Below are 19,478 nucleotides of genomic sequence, written 5' to 3' on the forward strand. Positions count from 1 at the left end.
GCCGTGTCTGGTTAAGAAAACAGAAGGTATATAACAGAAGAAATAAAGGATAAAGTAAATGAAAAGGAATGTCATTGAGGTGTGCGGCCAAACCTTCAAATGTTCGTATATTAAGAACCAGCTGTTTTGAAGTGCATTTCTACATAACTATCACGCCTCAAAAATGGATCAACCTATGGCTTTGCGTGTAAATATGTCACACACTTATAGATCCCCGCGAATGCAACAAACAGCATACAATTTGGAAGTACACGACTCGAACTCATATTCAATTCCTCGAGAAGTTCCGATGAGTACCATTGACCAGAGAACAAAGAAGGGGTTAGCAAGCTGTTATACTCTTGCTACATCAGGTGTTTTGCAGTACATTTAATAGAATGTAAGTTGACCAATTGGTTCACAACACAGAACCCAACAAAAGTGTGTGACAAAGCATACACATTACAAATGAAGCTTAAGGTCAGTAAAAATCCTTGGCTTTGAGTAAGCCATCTTCTTTTGAGTAACAATAGGAAAAGAGCATACACATATAGCACTTATGGGATCCAGTCTGGCGCAAGAACTGTACCACGAGAAAACTAGGTTACAAGCCGACTTATTGGATACACAGTGAATCGCAGCTCATTCACTCATTCCCACGGATATTTGTCTCCATCTTAACCCTGGGTCTGTCAGGTCGACATTTTCGGTCAGTTCCCTTGATCTGTCCCGAACTACGCCTGGTAAAGTGTAAGGCTGTCTAAAGAGACTTGAATTTTTAGGTAATGCGTTTATTGGGAACCGGATTCTATGGGGTCTTTTTAAATCGTACTCAGTCACAATCGAACTTCTGTGGAGTCAACTCAATGTCCCTATCGGTATAGTCATGGATACCTCAAGAACATAGCCAGGAGTCTAGGGTACAGGCGGTGCCCTGAATTACCGGTAGCAGTATCACATCAATAATGAATAAGAGTAAGGTTGAAGTTGGTAGACATTTGAGATCCATATTAAACCATGTAGAGCAAGGTAAGTTATATCGGTTGTATTCAAAATGTGAGATTCAACCTGTCGAAAATTCACAAGGCAGATGTCCTGATAAGGCCCATTGTGAACAGTATAGGCTCGCCACCATTTGAACTAGCCAGATTCTTAGCTGGTTACTAAAATCACTCACAGGGAAATTAAGCATATTCATTAGAAATTCGTACAACTTTGCCAATAATGTCGCATGGTTTTTTCGGGGATGGACGAAGTCCTCGTGAGTTTTGACGTAAACTTAATGTACACAAACGTCCCCAGAGCGGATGTATTCGAGGTGGCAAGGGACTGTTACTGCCAGACACGACACTTAACAGCTCTTGGAGGATGAAATAGTTGACGGCCTAAGAGTGAATTTGAATCTCGATAAGTTTGTCTTTGACACAACTTTTACCCACAAGAACTTGGTCACCCACTCTAACAAACTAAACCTCTCGGTTAACACCCAACAGAGATTTAGCTTGACTTAGCTGATTGATTCTCGTTCCGCCTTAAATCTCGATCAACCTCGTAACCCAGTCACTTGGCCTGACTACGCTTTTATATCGAAAGCGAAACGTTGCCCAGCAATGAATCCACCGATTGTTACCAGCCTATTCCGGAAACGATTACCGTATGTGTTCATCCAACTGAGCTACTGTCGGTTACTTGATGGGTTGACCAAAATTTGCCTCGAGATTGAAAAAACACCTCATAAGTCACTGCCGGCTTGTAAAGTGATCATTATCAAATACGGTAGCTTGATAGTAAGTAATCATTGAAGGACAGCAAATCACTCCCTATGTGCTTGACCAAGAAACCTTTTTCTAGTGATTTAACACGGATGATCGTAAGTATATCTGAGAGAAGCAGTTTACATATTAAATATTTTTCACTTCTGGGTTTCGATAAGTTTGGAATGGAACACAAAGCCGTGATTAAAAGCGGAGAGAAAGCTCGCAGTTCTTCCATTCTTGTTGGTAATCAATAATAGTGTGAAACTGACGTAGTCCAAAGAGGATCCGAGAGAAAGCATGTCCTTGATTGGTGGCCATACTATTGTAAGCCAATCTCGACAGACAGCAATTATTGATGAACAATAAATGGAAATCTGCATCCTCAACCACTGGGAGGGTTTTTGGAAATTCGGCTATTTATCTATGGGTGGTTTATCAACGGTAGGTTGAACCCGTACCGACAGAGGATACAGTACCATGCGTCCGGTTGAAATTGGCGCCACTTGATTTTGACTGGCTCCTCGAATGACAATTTCTCGGAGACATACCCACGAGAATCGAGAATATTTGACAAATATCTTAATTTTTATTATCTTGAATAATGAACCCAGTATGAAGGTGAGCGCCTCTCTTTTGGGAATCATCTCAGGTCATTCAGAAATTCAACTGACACATCATCTCACCTGGATCTAAGCGTAAGCCAAATCATTTTACCAAAGCCTGGTAAGGAGGGAACCACACATGAAATAGAAGGAAAACTTTGAATGATGATCCCATATAAACGCCGAAACCCTTAAATCCAGTAAACTTGTCTTGGGAGATTCACACATGAAGCAGTTCAAAAGATTGAACTCCGTAGGTTCATCCTAGTGTTCCAAACCAATGTTAAGTTAAAGCTTATCGGCGGATCCTCGACGACTTTCTATCTTCATAGTCTATTCAGCCCACGCCTTATACCATTGATCGGAACCTGGAAACAACGTAGGGTTCGCATATATAACGCACTTCTACGAATGTGGAACATGCTCTCAAGGACTCGAGATATTTCCACCTCTCTGTTGTCATCCAGTTGGTTTTTTGCTGGTAAGGTCTTGACTACTGGCACTCTTGTCAGTAGGCACAAGTCACCGGACGTACACGGTCAGACGAAATCGAACACCATAGTGCGGAGGAATTTTCGTGAAATAATGAAGGTCTCCAAAATTCAGGATGCTTGGGGAACTTATCACAACCAGACATACATGAACTGACTTATTTCCACGATAGCTCCTTACTTGATTTCAGAACTGGTGGATTTCTAAGCTTGAAGAGTCGACACTGATTTGGTGTCTACTCAATATTGAATGTTTGGCCATGCTAAGGAACACGTTGTTGTTGGTGTCTGTCACACGGCTCGTCACGTTCGATTGATTAGTCTGTGGCAGGTACACGGTCTAACTTTTTATTCCAAATATATCGTTCCAATCCTGGCATGAGGTTGTGAATGGAATGTCTGAAGTAGGACGTCATTTTAGTTTGACCGCCATCCTCCGACGCTGGCTTACTTGTGGCCTACCTTGCGAACCGAAATAGACCGTAGTGTGCATTCTTAAAGTGTCAAACTGTTAAGGGACAAATCTCCAGGAATCCATTCATGATTTCTGAATGATCTTCAGTTAGACTTGGATTGCTGCTGATACAGCCCCTACATTCGTCAAAATCACGAATGGCGATGTAAGTGTCCACTTAATTGCATACATGCTTACATGGTCCCAGGGAGCTGCAAAGACTCAAAGCCTATAATATTTGCTGTAATTTTCAATGCTCATTCTAAGCTTGACATTCCTTGAATAGATCCTTAGGGAACTGTTCTTAGCTGACCACTTCAACTCCTGGAATGTAAGTCACTTGGGTCACTTCATTATTTTTTGCTTAAGAAGCTGTGAGTCGTAGAAACTAGCAGTATAGTATAGTGGCTTGCTTGATAGACTGGTAAGTCTGTACGCAACGTTCACGAATCCTGATTAGTCTCACAGTGCAAGTGAATTCTGAGCGCTTCTACATTTTTTGGAAGGTATTCTAGAAGGTATTCAGCATTCTTAAGGCGACTTCACACTCCTGATCTCTGCGGGTGTTCCACTTCCAAGAAGATGACTTGGGCTTTTGTGATCGTTTGTTGTTTAAATGAACCATCTATCAAGTTCGACATACCTGGATTTCGAGATTCCGGGCCCCTTGACTGCGAACTCATCCAGAGCAAGTCCGCATTACATAGTAACATGCATTCGTCACATTCTTCTTTCAAGTTCTGCACATCTGGTCACTCCCTCAACTATGGAGTTTAGCTTCCTGGATTAATAGGCTAACTGAACAGCCGTAGTTGTCCGGCTTACACAAAAGCGTCTACACAACTGTGGTTAAGGCGATTTTTAAGGATGATCACGACTATTTCAACCACTTGTGTTTTTTAGACCATTTGAGTGGGTCGCAGGAAATCCACCGAGCGTTCCATGTCAACTTTTGTGGTTCTTGTCGTGCACAGTAGTTGCCCAGCACACACTTACGGATATTATCAAAAGTGCCGTCCTGAAGGATGTTGCGTACTTCGCGGGCGGTGAGAAAGCTCGCAGCATCTGCACATGGGTATCGAGGAAGGAGAATGACAGAGAAGAACAATGAAACAGGCGCGAAACCGAAGATGATACATTGGACTGTCGACTGGTCTGATTCCACATATTGATTGAATTCTAACATTCAAAAATTACTTAGTGAAGAATACCGCAGACTTAAATCATCTTTGATATTAACGGTTTTGAGAAGCAGTAAACAAGTAGTCAGGCACGCAGCGTGCTCATTTTCCAGACCAATCTCTTCCTATCCTTTCAAAGCAACTATTTCACTCAAACCGACTTCTCCATGACGACTGCAAGCATAGTCCTCACAGTTATCAATTAAAAAGAAGAACATTTCAAACAGATTTCGTAGCCATAAGAAGCGCTGTAGTGTTAGCTGATTATTTTGCGATTGACAAGTGTCACCTTCGGTAAACTTATGAGATTTCACATTAACTGGACAAACGGGCGATAGGCAACCTGGAAACCCAGGACTCTGTAACCAGTCACATAAGATGAATAATCTTCTATTCATCTTTATCCAAAATGGGATGCATTCGGCCCCTGTCGATTATCGAAGGTCAACCTCGGGTCTGCACGCAGCTGACTGACTGTTAAAGTAACTTCAGTTACGCCTGGTCATCATGCAGGCTTGATGTTTGTGTTCATACAGTCACCCGAGAGCACTGTTGAGGACCAAACTGTACAAGTATTCCGTGTGGTTAAAGCGTAACACAGCGTCGCAGGGTCGACGAAGCGTGCTTATTCCATTTGTGTTCAGGTTTCTGTCGGTACTATTTTGTTCGCTAAAACTGGGTTAAACACTTACTGGCCAGTCCCAAATGTCATGTATTTGGCACTGTTCTTTGGTTAGCCTCACTTCGACGTGAGGTTGGCGCCTTGTGGTCAAGCAGATGAGAAGAACCAGAAAAGTAGGAAAGTACACTTCCAAGCCAAGTAAGAGACAAACATAGAATACGCAGGGACTGAGAGATAAAGCATAAAATCAAAGCTAAAGGAAGAAGTCACATTTACACAGAAGAATGAATGCCTGCGGCGGAATTGGTGGAAGTCAGGCGAGACGATTCAGGCGGACGTAGAATGTTTCGTGCGTAAACTGAGGTATAATTGATCTTCGCATACAAAAGAGGGTTTGGCAACGTATGACATGACACGTTGCCACTTCGCCGAAGAGTTGGCAGTTCCTTCCTTAACAGGCCAAAATGTGATGGAGGATCTCTATAAATTGCGATCCGTTGAAACCGGGCTATTTTTGTATGCTGTTGAGCGACGGTGTTGTGCTGCAAGCAGACAAGAATGTCACACTATATATTCATCTTCGTCGCAGAACGCAAGTAGTTGTTGTCACTCATGATCATGAAAAGTAAGAATTCCAAGACCTTTGAAAACAGAAGGACTACATGTTGGAATATGAGTACACATTCAACGAACCATATTATTTCTAATGTTAACCTAAATTGCTTCATTTGCTTGTAGCAGAGTGCTTGATGATCATTTGATTAAATGCATGATTTTCGAATTCCAAAAGTTGCGGTTCTCTATTTCTTCGGAAATCCAGATAAATGATTGGCATGGTGCAAATGAAACTGATTGTGCTGCTTAACCTAGGCTGCCACCAGTTGGATGGAAACACGGAGTAGGTCGTAAGTTTGGTCACTCATTTTTCATCGCTTGGACGCAGATGTTCCATGAATAAACGATTCCGATGGCTAAGCGTCAATCAGAATATGGAAGTCTCGGTACTAGAAGCAATTCACTCAACCAAGAAGCTGCGGTTATTCGCATCGGAAAGAGGTACCGAATTGCGGAAATGAACCTGGGTGTTTGGCATGGTCTGACTGAGTTGTCTAATGATTCGGAACCTAAATAGGAAACCCTTGGTGATATTTGAAAACCGAGTGACAAGTGATTTTTCTTATTTCCCATTGAAACCCTATGATTGACCTTTTAGAAGTTAGGATGTCCACTAATATCTTACCCCACCAGACTAAACATCCGTCTTATTTCGGGGTGGTCACTGTAAGAAAGCAGCACCGTGTACACGGACAACGACGAATCTGGTGGACACACGAAGCACGGGGGACAAGATCATTGTTTCCGACAGCTGAATTGTCCGTTTTATGCCCCCCCCCCGTACAGCATACAATATTTTACGATGAACAGATAGCGAAATTTTCCCTTCTAATGAAAGACTTTGCCCACCATCAGATGTGATGTCTTTTGCGCTAGACCTATCGTTCTCCTGCTCAGAACATAGTGGGATTTTTCTTTTTTTATGCGAAAAGGCATCCAAAAGAGCCATCCAAAGTGACGTGTAAGTGCAGCATTTATTTTCAGATCAAAGGTTTCCCGAAAGCGGTTTCATACCATCTGTGACAAGATGGATAAATCCGTATGCTGAAGATTCGATTGCCTGGGTTCCCATGCGTCTTTCAGTAATCCTCACATCGACAACCGGTTTCATTCTTGATAGACTGTATGCTTCTTGGTGAAATATAACTGCCCATGTTAACGGGCAACTCACATTTGTTCCAGTTGAATCTCTGCATAAGAACATTCCTCAAATGTCGCGCAGTTTCAGTAACCTCCTAAGTGGTATGTTCCTCCAAAAGATGACTTTAGAAGCATCCGTGGCAAAGTCCGGCAGGCTAACTGAATGTATTTGGAAGATGGTGGTATCGAAAGTACCTCGGAAGTTTCAAACATCACATACATTTGACCACCAAGTAAGTTTTCCATCTGATTAACACCACCCTGAAGTCAAAGACAATACTTTTCTCGTTAGGCAATATCTCTGCGTAGTTGGGCCACTGCGGTTCCCACCACGTGATGCATTCACATTAACCTAATTAGTAAACATGGCATGTGAAATTGACCCACCTCTATCATCAAAGTGACAAGGTTACTAAAAACAGTGTCTCTGGTTATTCAGGCGTCAGTTTTTTGCCAACAACTGTCAGCAACCATGGCAATATGACTACCACATGTCTCAAACGAAGCTAAACAGCTTTATCTCCGCGCCCTTTTTACATCCAAACTCAGAGACGAGAGTACCAGTGTTCACTGCAAGATGTTTCACCCATACAAAACGTCAGAGGACGGGGCATTCGAAGGTATATGGAGCTGTGTGGGCTTTAAAACTAGTGATCATTCCCAAAGTTTTCTTTCCGCATGATAAGTCACAAGAAAATTAACACGGTCACTCAGCTGCACTGTTCCTGAGCGTCTGAAAAACTATATGTTTGTAGTTCACACATCCGGAAAAGAAAACCTTGCCAGGTTAATGAACCAAAGAACTTTCTGTATGTTCGGCATGGTTCTCCGTATAATATTTAATTTGCACTGCGCCTCTTGGAAGATTGTACAAACAATTAAGTTTTGTGATACTCTTGGTACCATACCATACCACCTCAGCGTAGGAGCGTAGGACCCTGAAATACTGGATGGTCGCCCATTCATTCGGTAATTTTCCTTTAGCGGCTGCTACTTCCATCCGTTCCTTTATAGTTATACTCCTCAAACCCGTGAATTCATGTTCTAGCAACTCTCACATTACATTCCACGGTTACAGTAATACATTTGATCGTCCTTTACAGTTGAATACGCACCAAAATTAACTATACTCGTCCTTTACGGATCACAAATGACGTCTGTGAAGAACTTTCCAAAGCCCATTCATCCATTAGTTAGTCGTTTCGGAGTGATCAGGCTGCGCGCGCTGTACTGAACCATGGTGTGAATTGGACAAAAACAGGTTCCATGTCGCCATCCTTTTTGGTGACACTAGCAGTTACTCTGCGGTATCAAACACGAGCACTGGTTCATCGGTTGGAAAATAACAAGGCTGTCAATTATTAGGTGGGAAACTCACTCGCTTCATTCACACTGCATGCACAAACTGGAAGCTAGGGTAACATATACGGTCCATAACATAATGACCGTAACCGGTTTTCCATCTTTTCTCTCGATGTTCGTCACCCAGGAGAGCTTCTTTCTGTCATCAGGAACAGAAATGTCACTGCAAATCATCTGGACGACAACCAAATACTAACAGGAGCATTCGATTGTGTTTAGTGTTCATATCTCACCATCCCTCTTTTGGTTTCAGTTAACCTTCATGACTGATAAAAAGCTTCGCTCTGTAGGGTCAAAAATAAGGGCAAAGAAGTTATTCGGAACTTCGACAACTATGTGCCATTAGAACCATCTACATGTTGCAAGTAGCGGGGTCAGTTCAATGCGGCCATTTGCGTGGTATGAAATGAAAAGAACCGTGCAAACGAGTTGTGCTGTTCTGGAGCCTAACGATGTCGCGCCATCAGTTAACGCACGGCTGAAAACAGCAAAAAGTAAACAGGTATAAATTCCGATGACGGAGTTCCATATAAAGCTGCCACCTTTGGAATTCCCAACTCAGTTAAATGTGTACTTTAGTGGAAGGATACAGCATGATGTTCGTTGTGTGTTAATTACGGAAGACTTTTCTATTCGATACAAGGCTTCATGATAAACCCTCGCTTTACCTTTACTTAGTTCGAGAAACAAGGGTGGATCGTAGGCCTAAAAGGGGAACAGTTTGTTTGTGTATTCTGAAAATAGTCAAAATGATCAGCAGTGAACAAAGGGACATTAAGTTTAGGTAAACGTTCCAACATAAAGTACACCTATTAGAATGTCCCCATCCTTTGTGGAGATGATGAATCAGTTAACCGATTACAGACCACCATTGATTAAAAAACCCTGACGTGTACACAGGAGAACGAATAAACCGCTCGTCCATTCAGATACGTTGGTGTTTGCCAGACTATTCTTGGTGGACAAAGAGTTTACTGTCAGCTACTCGGGTTTCGAACAACCACCGTAAAGCTGCGACTGCACATTTGTGGAACCCAGACTTGTCTAAATTGTTCATTACTTCCGCGATTTCTTCCTCTGGTCAGTACAGAGTGGGTAATTTCAACAGACTATCAGACTCGGCGTCCACATCACCCGCCTCGGAAAACCTTGACGGCCATTTCGCCCAGAGTGTAGTTCACGACTACTCAGCTAATACTCCTGTATCTCAAAGATAAGCAGCCGATTAACGTTCAAAGCATGGTAGTTTGCTCCGTCGCCTGCTGTTGTGCAGCAGTACACATAAGGCGCACGACACAGCAGTTGTGCAAGAGAATAGAGAAGCTGACAACCGGATCAAAGAGGTGTATTACTAGTGCTATACTAGTCATGTGATCAAGCTAAACAACGCTTTCCGAATAATGTACCAAGCACCTAATTACCTTACAAGATCCGTTCAATATTAGTCTGATCACAGCTAAGGTACACCTAGTAATAATTCGCACGCGCGGAGTTTTCCATGGTCTGTTCATATGACCACTGCCCACGCAGGCCACGTGAGCCGTTTTCGCACTTTTACCCTCTGAATCAAATTTATCCCTGTTATACTTGTATGGATCGCTCGCTTTTGGTTTTGTAACCCCCAGATCTGCATTGGCCAGATTAAGGGTTCGCGAGCACATTAATGTTCGCCAATTTGTGTTCCGAATTGTACAATAACTTTACTATATAAACAATTTCATTCTTTATCCCCCTGTATTCAGTGAATACACAGCTGTTGAATTGCAGGCAATCCGAGAATGCTGGTTTGAAGTTAGCTATTCAGGTCTGTCTGTATGAAAGTTACGGGTGGTACGAAGGTTAAATGGTTGACTGCTTCTCACTTTGCTACTTAGACCATGGACTGTAATTGTTACGAATAGCCAGTTGGCCAACCGTCCCGTTCCTCTTTCTAAATGCTTCCAAGATACATGCTACTCACGCAGCCACTGCTGGGGACGATCTGTTGAAGCAAAAGTGGGTTTCCGAGGGTTTAGCCGAGTTGATTGGTCATAGACTACCTGGGCAAGCTGACGAATTCCTGAGTTTACATAGAGAGGACAAGTAAAGGAGTGAGGGTCGTTTTGGGGGACCTACGGCGGCGCCTTAGTTACCCTGCGATTAACCCGTTTTGGTGGATCCCCTAAATGTTGCACAAAAAGAAGTAACCCTGCCCACTTGACTGAACCACAAGTACTCGCAAACTTTCGGACCGAGCCAGAACATACACTGGAAAGGAAGCTAGCGAACACCATAGATCATAGTTCAAATATCAGAAACGCATAGCTTCTTGTAAGTGTTGATTGGTGAGGCTGTACAACGTTCCCACACGGCAGTCGTTGCATGTCCGTTCACTTCCTAGATTTTGTGAGCGTCGGACAACTCATTCAGGTCATTCAGTAACGAAAATCATTCCGCAAAGAGCCCAAAACAGAAATGCTCGTCTCTATGAAACATTCGCAAAAACCGATATCTTGGGCAAGTAAAGATGGAAACTGCGTCAACTTCTTGAAATTTCAGCAAGCCCATTGAGGTACCATAGTGCAAACCGATGGGTGTGAACGTGTTACATGATGATCAGCTTAGTAGAGCGTACAGAATGTTGGGCGGTATAGTTCAGGCATTAAGTTAAGTGGCTGTCCTTTCCTGTATGTACAAGGCACCAGGCCTGCAAGGACTTTCAATTGCTTTACTCAAAGACGATGGAAGGCCGTTTGTAAAAATTCACTGTATTGTTTGAGCTTGTGAATCTCTTAAAATTACCCACTGTGCTGGATGCCATCACCATCGTCCCCACTCACAGCGTCCAGACTGAAATTTATACCAGTGCATGAGTTTGATCAGTTGTGTCTGGCTTCATTGTAGTCAGGGCTGTATGTATGGCAAGAATCAGTCCGTCAAGAAAAGGATGAATTTCATTCTATCTAAGTGTATGGGTGACGTATCTTGCGACAACTTCTGATACTACGCCGCAAAAAGGCAATTTCTTTTGCCATCCCTGGACATTGACAGTGTTTCTGACGATATTGTCAGAGCTGCACTTTGGAACGGTTTATTGGTAGCAGAGCCTCACTTTCCTGTACTCCCATAATTCAAGCGGAGACGAAAATTTCTGCATCTTTTCTATCCCCAGCAGTGTACGTTAGGGTTGCTATATTCTAACTTGGTATAACTTCACTATCACTCATATGCTGGAAGATACTTGTGCGAACTGCAGTCCGGGATCCTACTCCGAGATTCGGAGCGTGGGGATGATGAGGTACTAATCTGGTGCAGTGAGCTTGAAGCTTATGATATAGCTCGTGGACTGACAGCTTTCAACCGTTTTGGTGTTTCACTTCGTAGAAAGGTGAAGTTCTATTAGCTACTCCAGCCGCCCGGTCCCACACACAATGGAGCTTCATCCCAAGTTGTACACCGTAACATATCTGGGAAACTGTCCCAACTACCAGCGGATGAAATAGGCAGCGGTAGAGCGGTAGCGCAGTGACATCAGGCTTGAATGGCGCGTGTACGATGCCTCAGTACGCGCTGTTACTATGCCGTTCTGAAATTTTGGCTCTCCGGGCTGGCACCTCTTTTCATCAGTGGCTACGAGACATTGGTGGATAACTAACTGGTCGGTGCATTTTCTGCGCATGCTTGGTCGCGGATTATCTCGGCGAAAGTCGCCCTACAGCACAGGATTTGATCGTCAGGCACGAAGATAGAAAATGCGTTAGCACAAATGAACGAAAGCCACCACGGCAGTATTAGAACCAGTTGGTTCATTCCGGTGCTTCGTTGAGGACCTATAAAATGACATTTGGTTAAAGACAATGAGTCCGCACCTATGGTGTTAGTTGTTTTTTTAAAGATCCGAACCTGAAGAACCAGTCGGCCATTTTGGTATAATCACTTTTTTGCTACGCGCTGTAGTAAGCATGCATATTCATATGGATAGTTGCATTCGAATCGGATTGATTGCTAAGTAGTGGCTAAAACGTCGGACACCCGCACAGTTGGCTAACCACAAACGATTTGCGTGGAGCCGAATGTTCTCGCGAGACATTCATTAGTGCATCCTCGGGGTACTGGTAACCGGTTTCAGAAATCACGCAAAACACCCCGGGGTATGTCAACGCTGTTAGCCGTTATCTTAATCCACGATATAGGTTCGTGGAGGATGTGCATATTGGTTGCAGAGGGCTTGATTAAAGATTCACATGTCGGTGAACCAAATGGATGATTTCTCGTGCCAAGACCGGTCATTAACACCGATCCTGAAAGGTAAGGAAAAGTAGACGTTGGATGAATAGAAAGTTAGTGCAATAGGAAAAGGAATGATGACCTCAACTATGAGTTGAATACAGGCTTCAGTCGACCTAGTTGGGTCGGCCAATCACAATATGTCCAAATTACGGGGAAAGATTGACAAGTAAAGCGACAACAAGAACCAGGCGACAGATAAAAAATAAAGCAAGCCCAGAGGAAATTGACAGGACGAAGTGGCAGGCTAGTACATGATCATTAGTCAAGGTAGTCAGTGTAAATGCAGATTTCCGGAATGATAGAACTCACTAAGAAATAGAAATAGCCATGAAGTGGTAGTAACCACAGGAGACAACGAATGGCAAAAAACGAACAAAGGTACACAAGGTATATAAAATCTGGAAACAGTTGTTTTTGTTGTTGCTGCTGTGGGTCCGATTCAGGATGAAGTAAGCCAAATCAAAAGCTGAAAGACAACAACACGTTGAATATTATTCAACATACAGCAGAATGGAGCGCAGCTATTCAGTTGAACGAAACCGGAGAGAGGTATGATGTTCATCGAAACAATCTCGGGCATAAAGGTAGACAAATCCCTTACACAGGCATCGAACGGTACACCGATAGATGACGAAATGCGGGAAATACTGGAATGAGAACTATCACTTGTGACCAGTGTCGTTGTTGGGTTCATGTGAGATAGTTGTTCGCATTTTTAACACGTGGGTGATCCAGTTGGAGAGATCCATCGATTTGGCTCAAACTCTGGAGGGAAGCAGAATACGAGGTCTCAGTGAAGGAGATAGGAAAATGGAATAATTCCATGCAAGAAGACAGCTTTGGAAACAACAATGAGTAGAAAAGAATACACTGCAGTCGGTTCACCGGGTAGCAAGCAACAGAAATCGCTGGTGTTCGAGGACAAACGCAACTAAAGCCTGAAAGTAAGGACCCAAAGAAAGACTCTTGGTTTCGCCACTCGATCTTTCAACCATTGGCTGTTACCTCGCTGCAAATTTGACTGAACCATATGTGGTATGTCTGCAACTTGAGAGAATAAATTTCGGCACATCAATGTATGTCCCAAATAGACCCACCATGACTAGCAACATACGGAAAGCCGCAGATACACAAAACCAAGTCTAGTTCATAAGGGAAAGTACTCACAATGTTGCCGAAAACTTTCCAACAGTTCAAGACCAGCTTCGCTTTCCCTAGGGCTCACCAGGTAGGCGGAGTCCCCAAAGTTCCAGCAGCCTAGCATTCTACTTAATCCCGAACTGCACGAAATTCATTTGAGGATCACAAGCAAGAGATTCAGCAGGGCTTTAGGTAATTCACCTGTGAAAACCAAGCTGGTATGCAAAGGAGTGCATTCGTCGTCATTCTCCCTCAATTGGAAGATGGCTGGAACCAGTAAAACAGTTATCATTTCAAATAAGCTTGGTAAAAACTCGGTGGATTTATTGCCCGACAACGTTTCGCTTTCAGCGCAAACGCTTCGCATGGACGAATGGATAAGTTTTTAGATCGATAAACTCATAAGACGCACGGGAATGGATCAGCTAACCGACTGAACCAATGACAAATGTTAATCAGAACATCGTTTGTTGGTTAGTGTGGTCGATTATAACTTGCGACAGTTGGGTTAGGGGGTAATTATCACCAGGTTGAATCAGGATTTCGAAGTCTTGCTTTTCTGGTCTAGGAGACTGATGAAATATTCCACTTGGATGTGATTCACAGATTATTTTGGTCTGTGTTTGAGGAGGTATCAGGATAAGAGGATTGGGGTTGGGTGGGCAGAGAAAGTGGATCTTGCTCTGCCATCTTCAGTCCGCACTCTCCACGGCAGACCTAGAATTACTAAACACCAAAGCAACGGAAGTAAAATTGGCGTGAGATCAATGTTGCAAAGACAGACAAATACAGATGTTTGAAAAGTTGCTTTCCGCGATCCTGTGATCTACCAAGCTAAGTGAAAACAGTAAACCATCTGCCGGTTATTCCGGCGTAGTAAATTTGTCGCACTGATCTTTCAGTGAGGAAGATCGTTCTCTATTGAAGAATGGGTTCGGTTTCACAGTGTGTGAGAGTAGGAAAGGTAGAAGAGATAAATGCTGGTGTCGAATCCGTGTTTCGAAAAATTTCGTCAATGGAAGTGTGGAGACGACGGGTACGGAGTCCCAACAATCAAGAGCCGAAAATATTGCACTAACAGAACGAACAGACTTAAACACCCCAAACATGTGCGTAGCATCGTGATCACAAAAGCGGCTGAGGGTAAGGCTACCGTCGTCATAACCGAGAGTGACTATTTGCAGAACGTTAGACAACACCTAGCTGATGGGCTCTGCCGACAAATTAGCATCGGAACAAATGCGTCAATGATACCGAAGTTGGAAAGTGTTTAATATAGTTGATAAGTCATCTGGGCTACGAAAAGTGGTATCAGTTGTACCCCGAACAGCACAATACAATGACTAATGACTACCCAAAACTCACAGGGCGAGTATCTCCATAGGATGAAAAGCAGATGATACACAAGCTAACCAGATTTACGGCAGGTATCCGAAATCCACTTCCCGGTTAAACATCCACACACATTTAGGATTTGTACTATTTTTCTAGAAAAAAAGTAGCCGAGCTTCCAGAGTTCCCGTTAGTTTTGGTGTCAACTAAATGTATGCGAATGATCCAGATAAGGCCAATCGTTTGCGCACACATATTTTGTGAACATACAGGTACAAACTATCCAGATGGCGCGAAATATGCTTCTGCGCTCACTTACCCGATGGATCTATAGTGTTTGCTCATTTAGGACAGGGTTCTGTTCTCCCTTGGGTTACTGCGAATAAGTCCTACAACGAGACAGGCTCGCTTTGGAGCAACTGAAATCCTAAGAATCATTTAGCAGCCGTCTGGCTGTGTCCCCCTAACCATTGCATGTCCACGTAGGTCATGAAAAACGCAGCATATCATGGTTACCGGCGACCTAATGAAGGTTCATACATGATTCGACAGCAGGTAACAACATCAGGAGACTCAGCCGTCGGGTCTTCAAACCTATCGCTTCTACTCGGTCTTATGGCCTTAACTTAGTAGGCTATGTGGTATGCCTACGTCAGCCACGACGCTGAGGGATGCGACCCTTTCATCTGGTCCAGCTCATCTATCAAAGCGCGATATACAGAGGGAACCTCTGATGAATGCAAACAGTTACTAGAAGCAGTGGTAAGAGTCACGCATCAAGTGGGGACCAGTGATGAGTGGCCCCGTCGGGACGGGAAAAAAGTACTGAGTAAATGCGTAGCCCCTCTATGAGTATCCCCATAGGGACAGACGACCATCGGTGAGTACCCTCTATAGGCGGAAGTGCTGATTATAACAGAGTTCAGTCTGAAGATGATAGTTGGACCGCTCTTGCCGCACACATGCGTGTGCGCTCACATCTCTCCCCGACCACCTTAATCCAACTAGAATCAGAAAACTACTGTTCTACAAAATACAGATCCAGGTAACGGCCAGATGGACGGTGGCGTTAGTTGCATATCAAACACCTGGTCTCATTAAAGCTAGAGCACAACTCAGGAAAAACTCCGTTTGCGACCAGCGAGCCACGTAGTTCAGAGAACGAACAATAAAATGTTCGAAACAGTGTAACGAGAAAGGATTTCGTTTTTTGACAAAACCAGGTACACCTGGTCGCGTGTCACAAACACTCAAATCACGTAACAATACCTGCCCCACTTGCAACCTTAGGCGACAACATGCACACTACAGTTTCCCACTCATTTGTTTACGCTGCCACCACCTGCGTCACACGCCAGACTTACGAACTTCAACCACATCAGGTCTAGCTGTATTCATTTTCGCGCAAGCATCACACAAGGACAGAACACTCGTCTCTTCACACTACACACAATATATAGGAATGCAACTGGACCCCAAAACACATTCTCGTGCACAGGAGACAGGAATTCAACCGAGCTGCGCATGTCTCCACGGGAACCTACGGAACACGTGTAGCACCCACAGTGCAAGGAAGACACGTCCCGCATCCGGAACTTCGCTCAGGAACTCCTAACAGTTGTCTTCAAAGGATAGGTCTCTTTTTGACTTATTCCCTTCTTGCATTGTATTTATTTCTATCAAGTGAACATAACTTTTGTGATCATCGCCATTCTGGTAAAAGACATCTGTCAGTGCTTGTCGCCTGATAATCAACCAGATCACTAATACTTCACAACCAATGAACTCGCGATTATTTTCGCATTTCAGACTGAGGGTCAACTGGGCTAGTCGAGGGAATAAAAAGTACATATACAGAGCTACCCGAGTAACTCCGAGTAAGTTCTGGATTGTTGTTTTGTAACTGTGCAACAACTGTTTCATAAATATAGACGGAAACAGATATCCTTACAAAACTTTGGAGAGAAGGGATCACTTTGTCTAGGTCTAGAAAGCTTTTTGAAATTCGAGGACTCTAGCAGGGCAACCTTGCGGTTCAAACATTGCGGAGGGGACCTGTTGAGGCACATTTTGGACAAAGCCGTTCGAATTGTTTGTTCAGCACACAACCATATGTCTGTGTTTTACAGTAAGGAAAACTCTAGCAAACAAATGTTTTATATAGGCTTTCATGAATGGAATTGCCCATGCAAGCTCACACGTGTGATGAAGAGATGAAGTTGGTGATGAACATCCATCAATTTTGATCTCAACGGGATTTCGACATTGACGTTGATCGGGTTAAAATTTGCCAATGATTCTAAATGCATAAGAATGACGGCTAAACATGGCAAAACCACAGCTACTTTCGATAATGTGATTTTGTCTCCTAATGGCTACACCTCAGGGCGTTAGGTTTTGACTGCGAAAGACCCGATATCAGTGGTGAGGGTTTACCCACTTCCTTTCTCACTATAACCAATAAGTTTAGGTTCATATACACTAACAAAGGTCTTGGATAGGAATAAACATCAATGGAACGGAACCACTCGTATCGTGCGGCAACCAGGTCCGGTTTTAAAGTCCAAGACAGTTTGACAGCCTGTGTCAAGATGTTTTATGAACGCAAGCCAGATCGGTATTGATTAATCAACATGGCCCGGAGTCGACAATGGCAGTCAAGTTCTGAACGCCCTATTGGGTTCAACTCTGTGTCCGATGGACAAAATCTTTCTGGCGGTCGATGAGGCGAGTTTTCGACTAGTAGAAAGACAGGTCGGCTAGTTTCATTCCCACCCAACTTCATGACCAGCTTAATCCGACTGAAACTTAATGATAAAAATAATAATCGTTCAGCTGTAGCACCATTTCGGTGCCTAGCTGCCATGCCACACCAAGGAGGCACGAGGACTGGGATACTGCCAGGTCGCCCAAGCCTAGACAGGGGAAGTCGAGTGACGGAGGTCGGGTTCGAACCACGGACCCTCCGGTCAGTAAATTCTCGCTCTAACCACTTGAGCCATCTCGAGTGAAACTTAAGTGCCAATGAAGAAAGTTAATACAGAGATGGCATACTTTGAAATACAATCTGGCCATGTAAGAATTCTCCCACAACGAATCAACCAGATAGTTGGTTAAAAGTTTAAATCCCGCACACCATTGTGTGAAGAATTAGTTTGAACACGCGCAAGTTCTGGACCAATTGCCAACGAGCTCACAAAGGATGCCTCTCATAAATATACAGATATCGCTTCGCAGTGAACTGTAGAAAATTTGTGCAATTTTTTTACAGTACACAAAATTCCAACATGCATTCCCTGAGAATGTTAACAGTCGATCGTCGTATGCAGTGAAAACGGTCGCATCAAATTCGAAGGCCCGGTGTACAAACAAATTAATGTCATGAAAATGGGTAGTCAGCTTGGACATTTATCAGCAGATATCTTCCCAAGCACGGCTGAAATACAGCTTTCTGATCATGTCTCCATACTACGCAAACGATATGTGGACGACATTTAAACCTTCGAAGACTGTGACCACTTTAAGAACCTATGCAACCGTATCAACACTTTGGACCTTAAACTTCTTTTATGCAGAAGCTGGTGACAGCCCACAAAGACTAAACAATTTTCCAGCTTTACTCTTGCGTCTTGTAATGAACGACGGACGCCCCACTTTGTTCGACTGTGCTAGAGGTGGTTGTATTCCTAGATCTCGCCAGGAAGAAGGGCTCTTAAAAAGGACGCTGGTTTTCAACTTCTACCTAAAGAGATATCAACATCCACAGCGCACACGCCTAACTGGGAGCCTATCTATTCAATAAAAATATATATAAATATCAGACAGCAGCAATACGGTACAGATCGGCCGTACGTACTCAGCGGCTCAACTAATCCTAAGCTCATAAACGAGATAAGTCAATCTCCAGGCATATTGTATCCAGTCCCCGTCTCACACGTCGTGTAGTAAGTCACATGCAGCCACGCTGAAACATTGGTAGATAGGAGGTTATGCGAATGCGTCTTAGAACATCTACTTCTCTATCTGAGTCAGGTGACTAGTCAATCGCCTGCAAGCTGAGACCCGAAAACCTGCTTCATCGATCAGTTAAAACATTCTATCTACTGGTCACAAAGTCGACCCCAGTAGAGCGTTCCGAATTTTACTCCCAAATGTCAACCTATAATTGTTAGTCTTCACTGGGGCCATGTTGATTAGACAATACCGACTCAGCTTCTGTGCAAAAAGACCGACACCAGTCAATGTTGATTTGAAGTATCAGAGACTCTTCCAGCCTTAATGCAGTCCCCTTCAGCGACATGGTATCTGGTTGTTGGGTTAAGCTAGGCAATTTCATTTCAAACGTTTAATCAAAAACCGAGGTGACATCATAGTGTGTTATTAGGGTGCGAAGCACAGCGGAGCACGAATGGTTGTGCGTTTACGGACGCGTTGATACACGCCAAGCTAGCCGGGGGCTCACCTTCGATTACAGCTGGTGGTTCAATCGGGCAGTTCTATTTCTGGTCTCATCATGTGTCCTGATTCGCTGGGA

The 19,478-nt window shown here is 43.7% G+C and overlaps 2 protein-coding genes across 2 annotated transcripts in view; one reads left to right on the forward strand and one right to left on the reverse strand.

Annotated features, from left to right (window-relative positions):
• Positions 1-12,195, forward strand: part of T265_05822 (hypothetical protein) — a gene marked incomplete at both ends in the record, with an annotated part of 66,829 nt that extends 54,634 nt beyond the window's left edge. Inside the window, one exon of the mRNA XM_009170929.1 lies at positions 12,078-12,195. Coding sequence (XP_009169193.1) covers positions 12,078-12,195 — 118 coding nt within the window. The remainder of the gene's footprint in view (positions 1-12,077) is intronic.
• Positions 12,196-12,438: 243 nt separating this feature from the next.
• T265_05823 (hypothetical protein) overlaps positions 12,439-19,478 on the reverse strand; it is a gene marked incomplete at both ends in the record, with an annotated part of 29,009 nt that continues 21,969 nt past the window's right edge. The window contains one exon of the mRNA XM_009170930.1: positions 12,439-13,237. The remainder of the gene's footprint in view (positions 13,238-19,478) is intronic.

Source organism: Opisthorchis viverrini (genome assembly GCF_000715545.1).
Source record: "Opisthorchis viverrini unplaced genomic scaffold opera_v5_112, whole genome shotgun sequence".
In the NCBI taxonomy this organism is placed as follows: Eukaryota; Metazoa; Platyhelminthes; class Trematoda; order Opisthorchiida; family Opisthorchiidae; genus Opisthorchis; species Opisthorchis viverrini.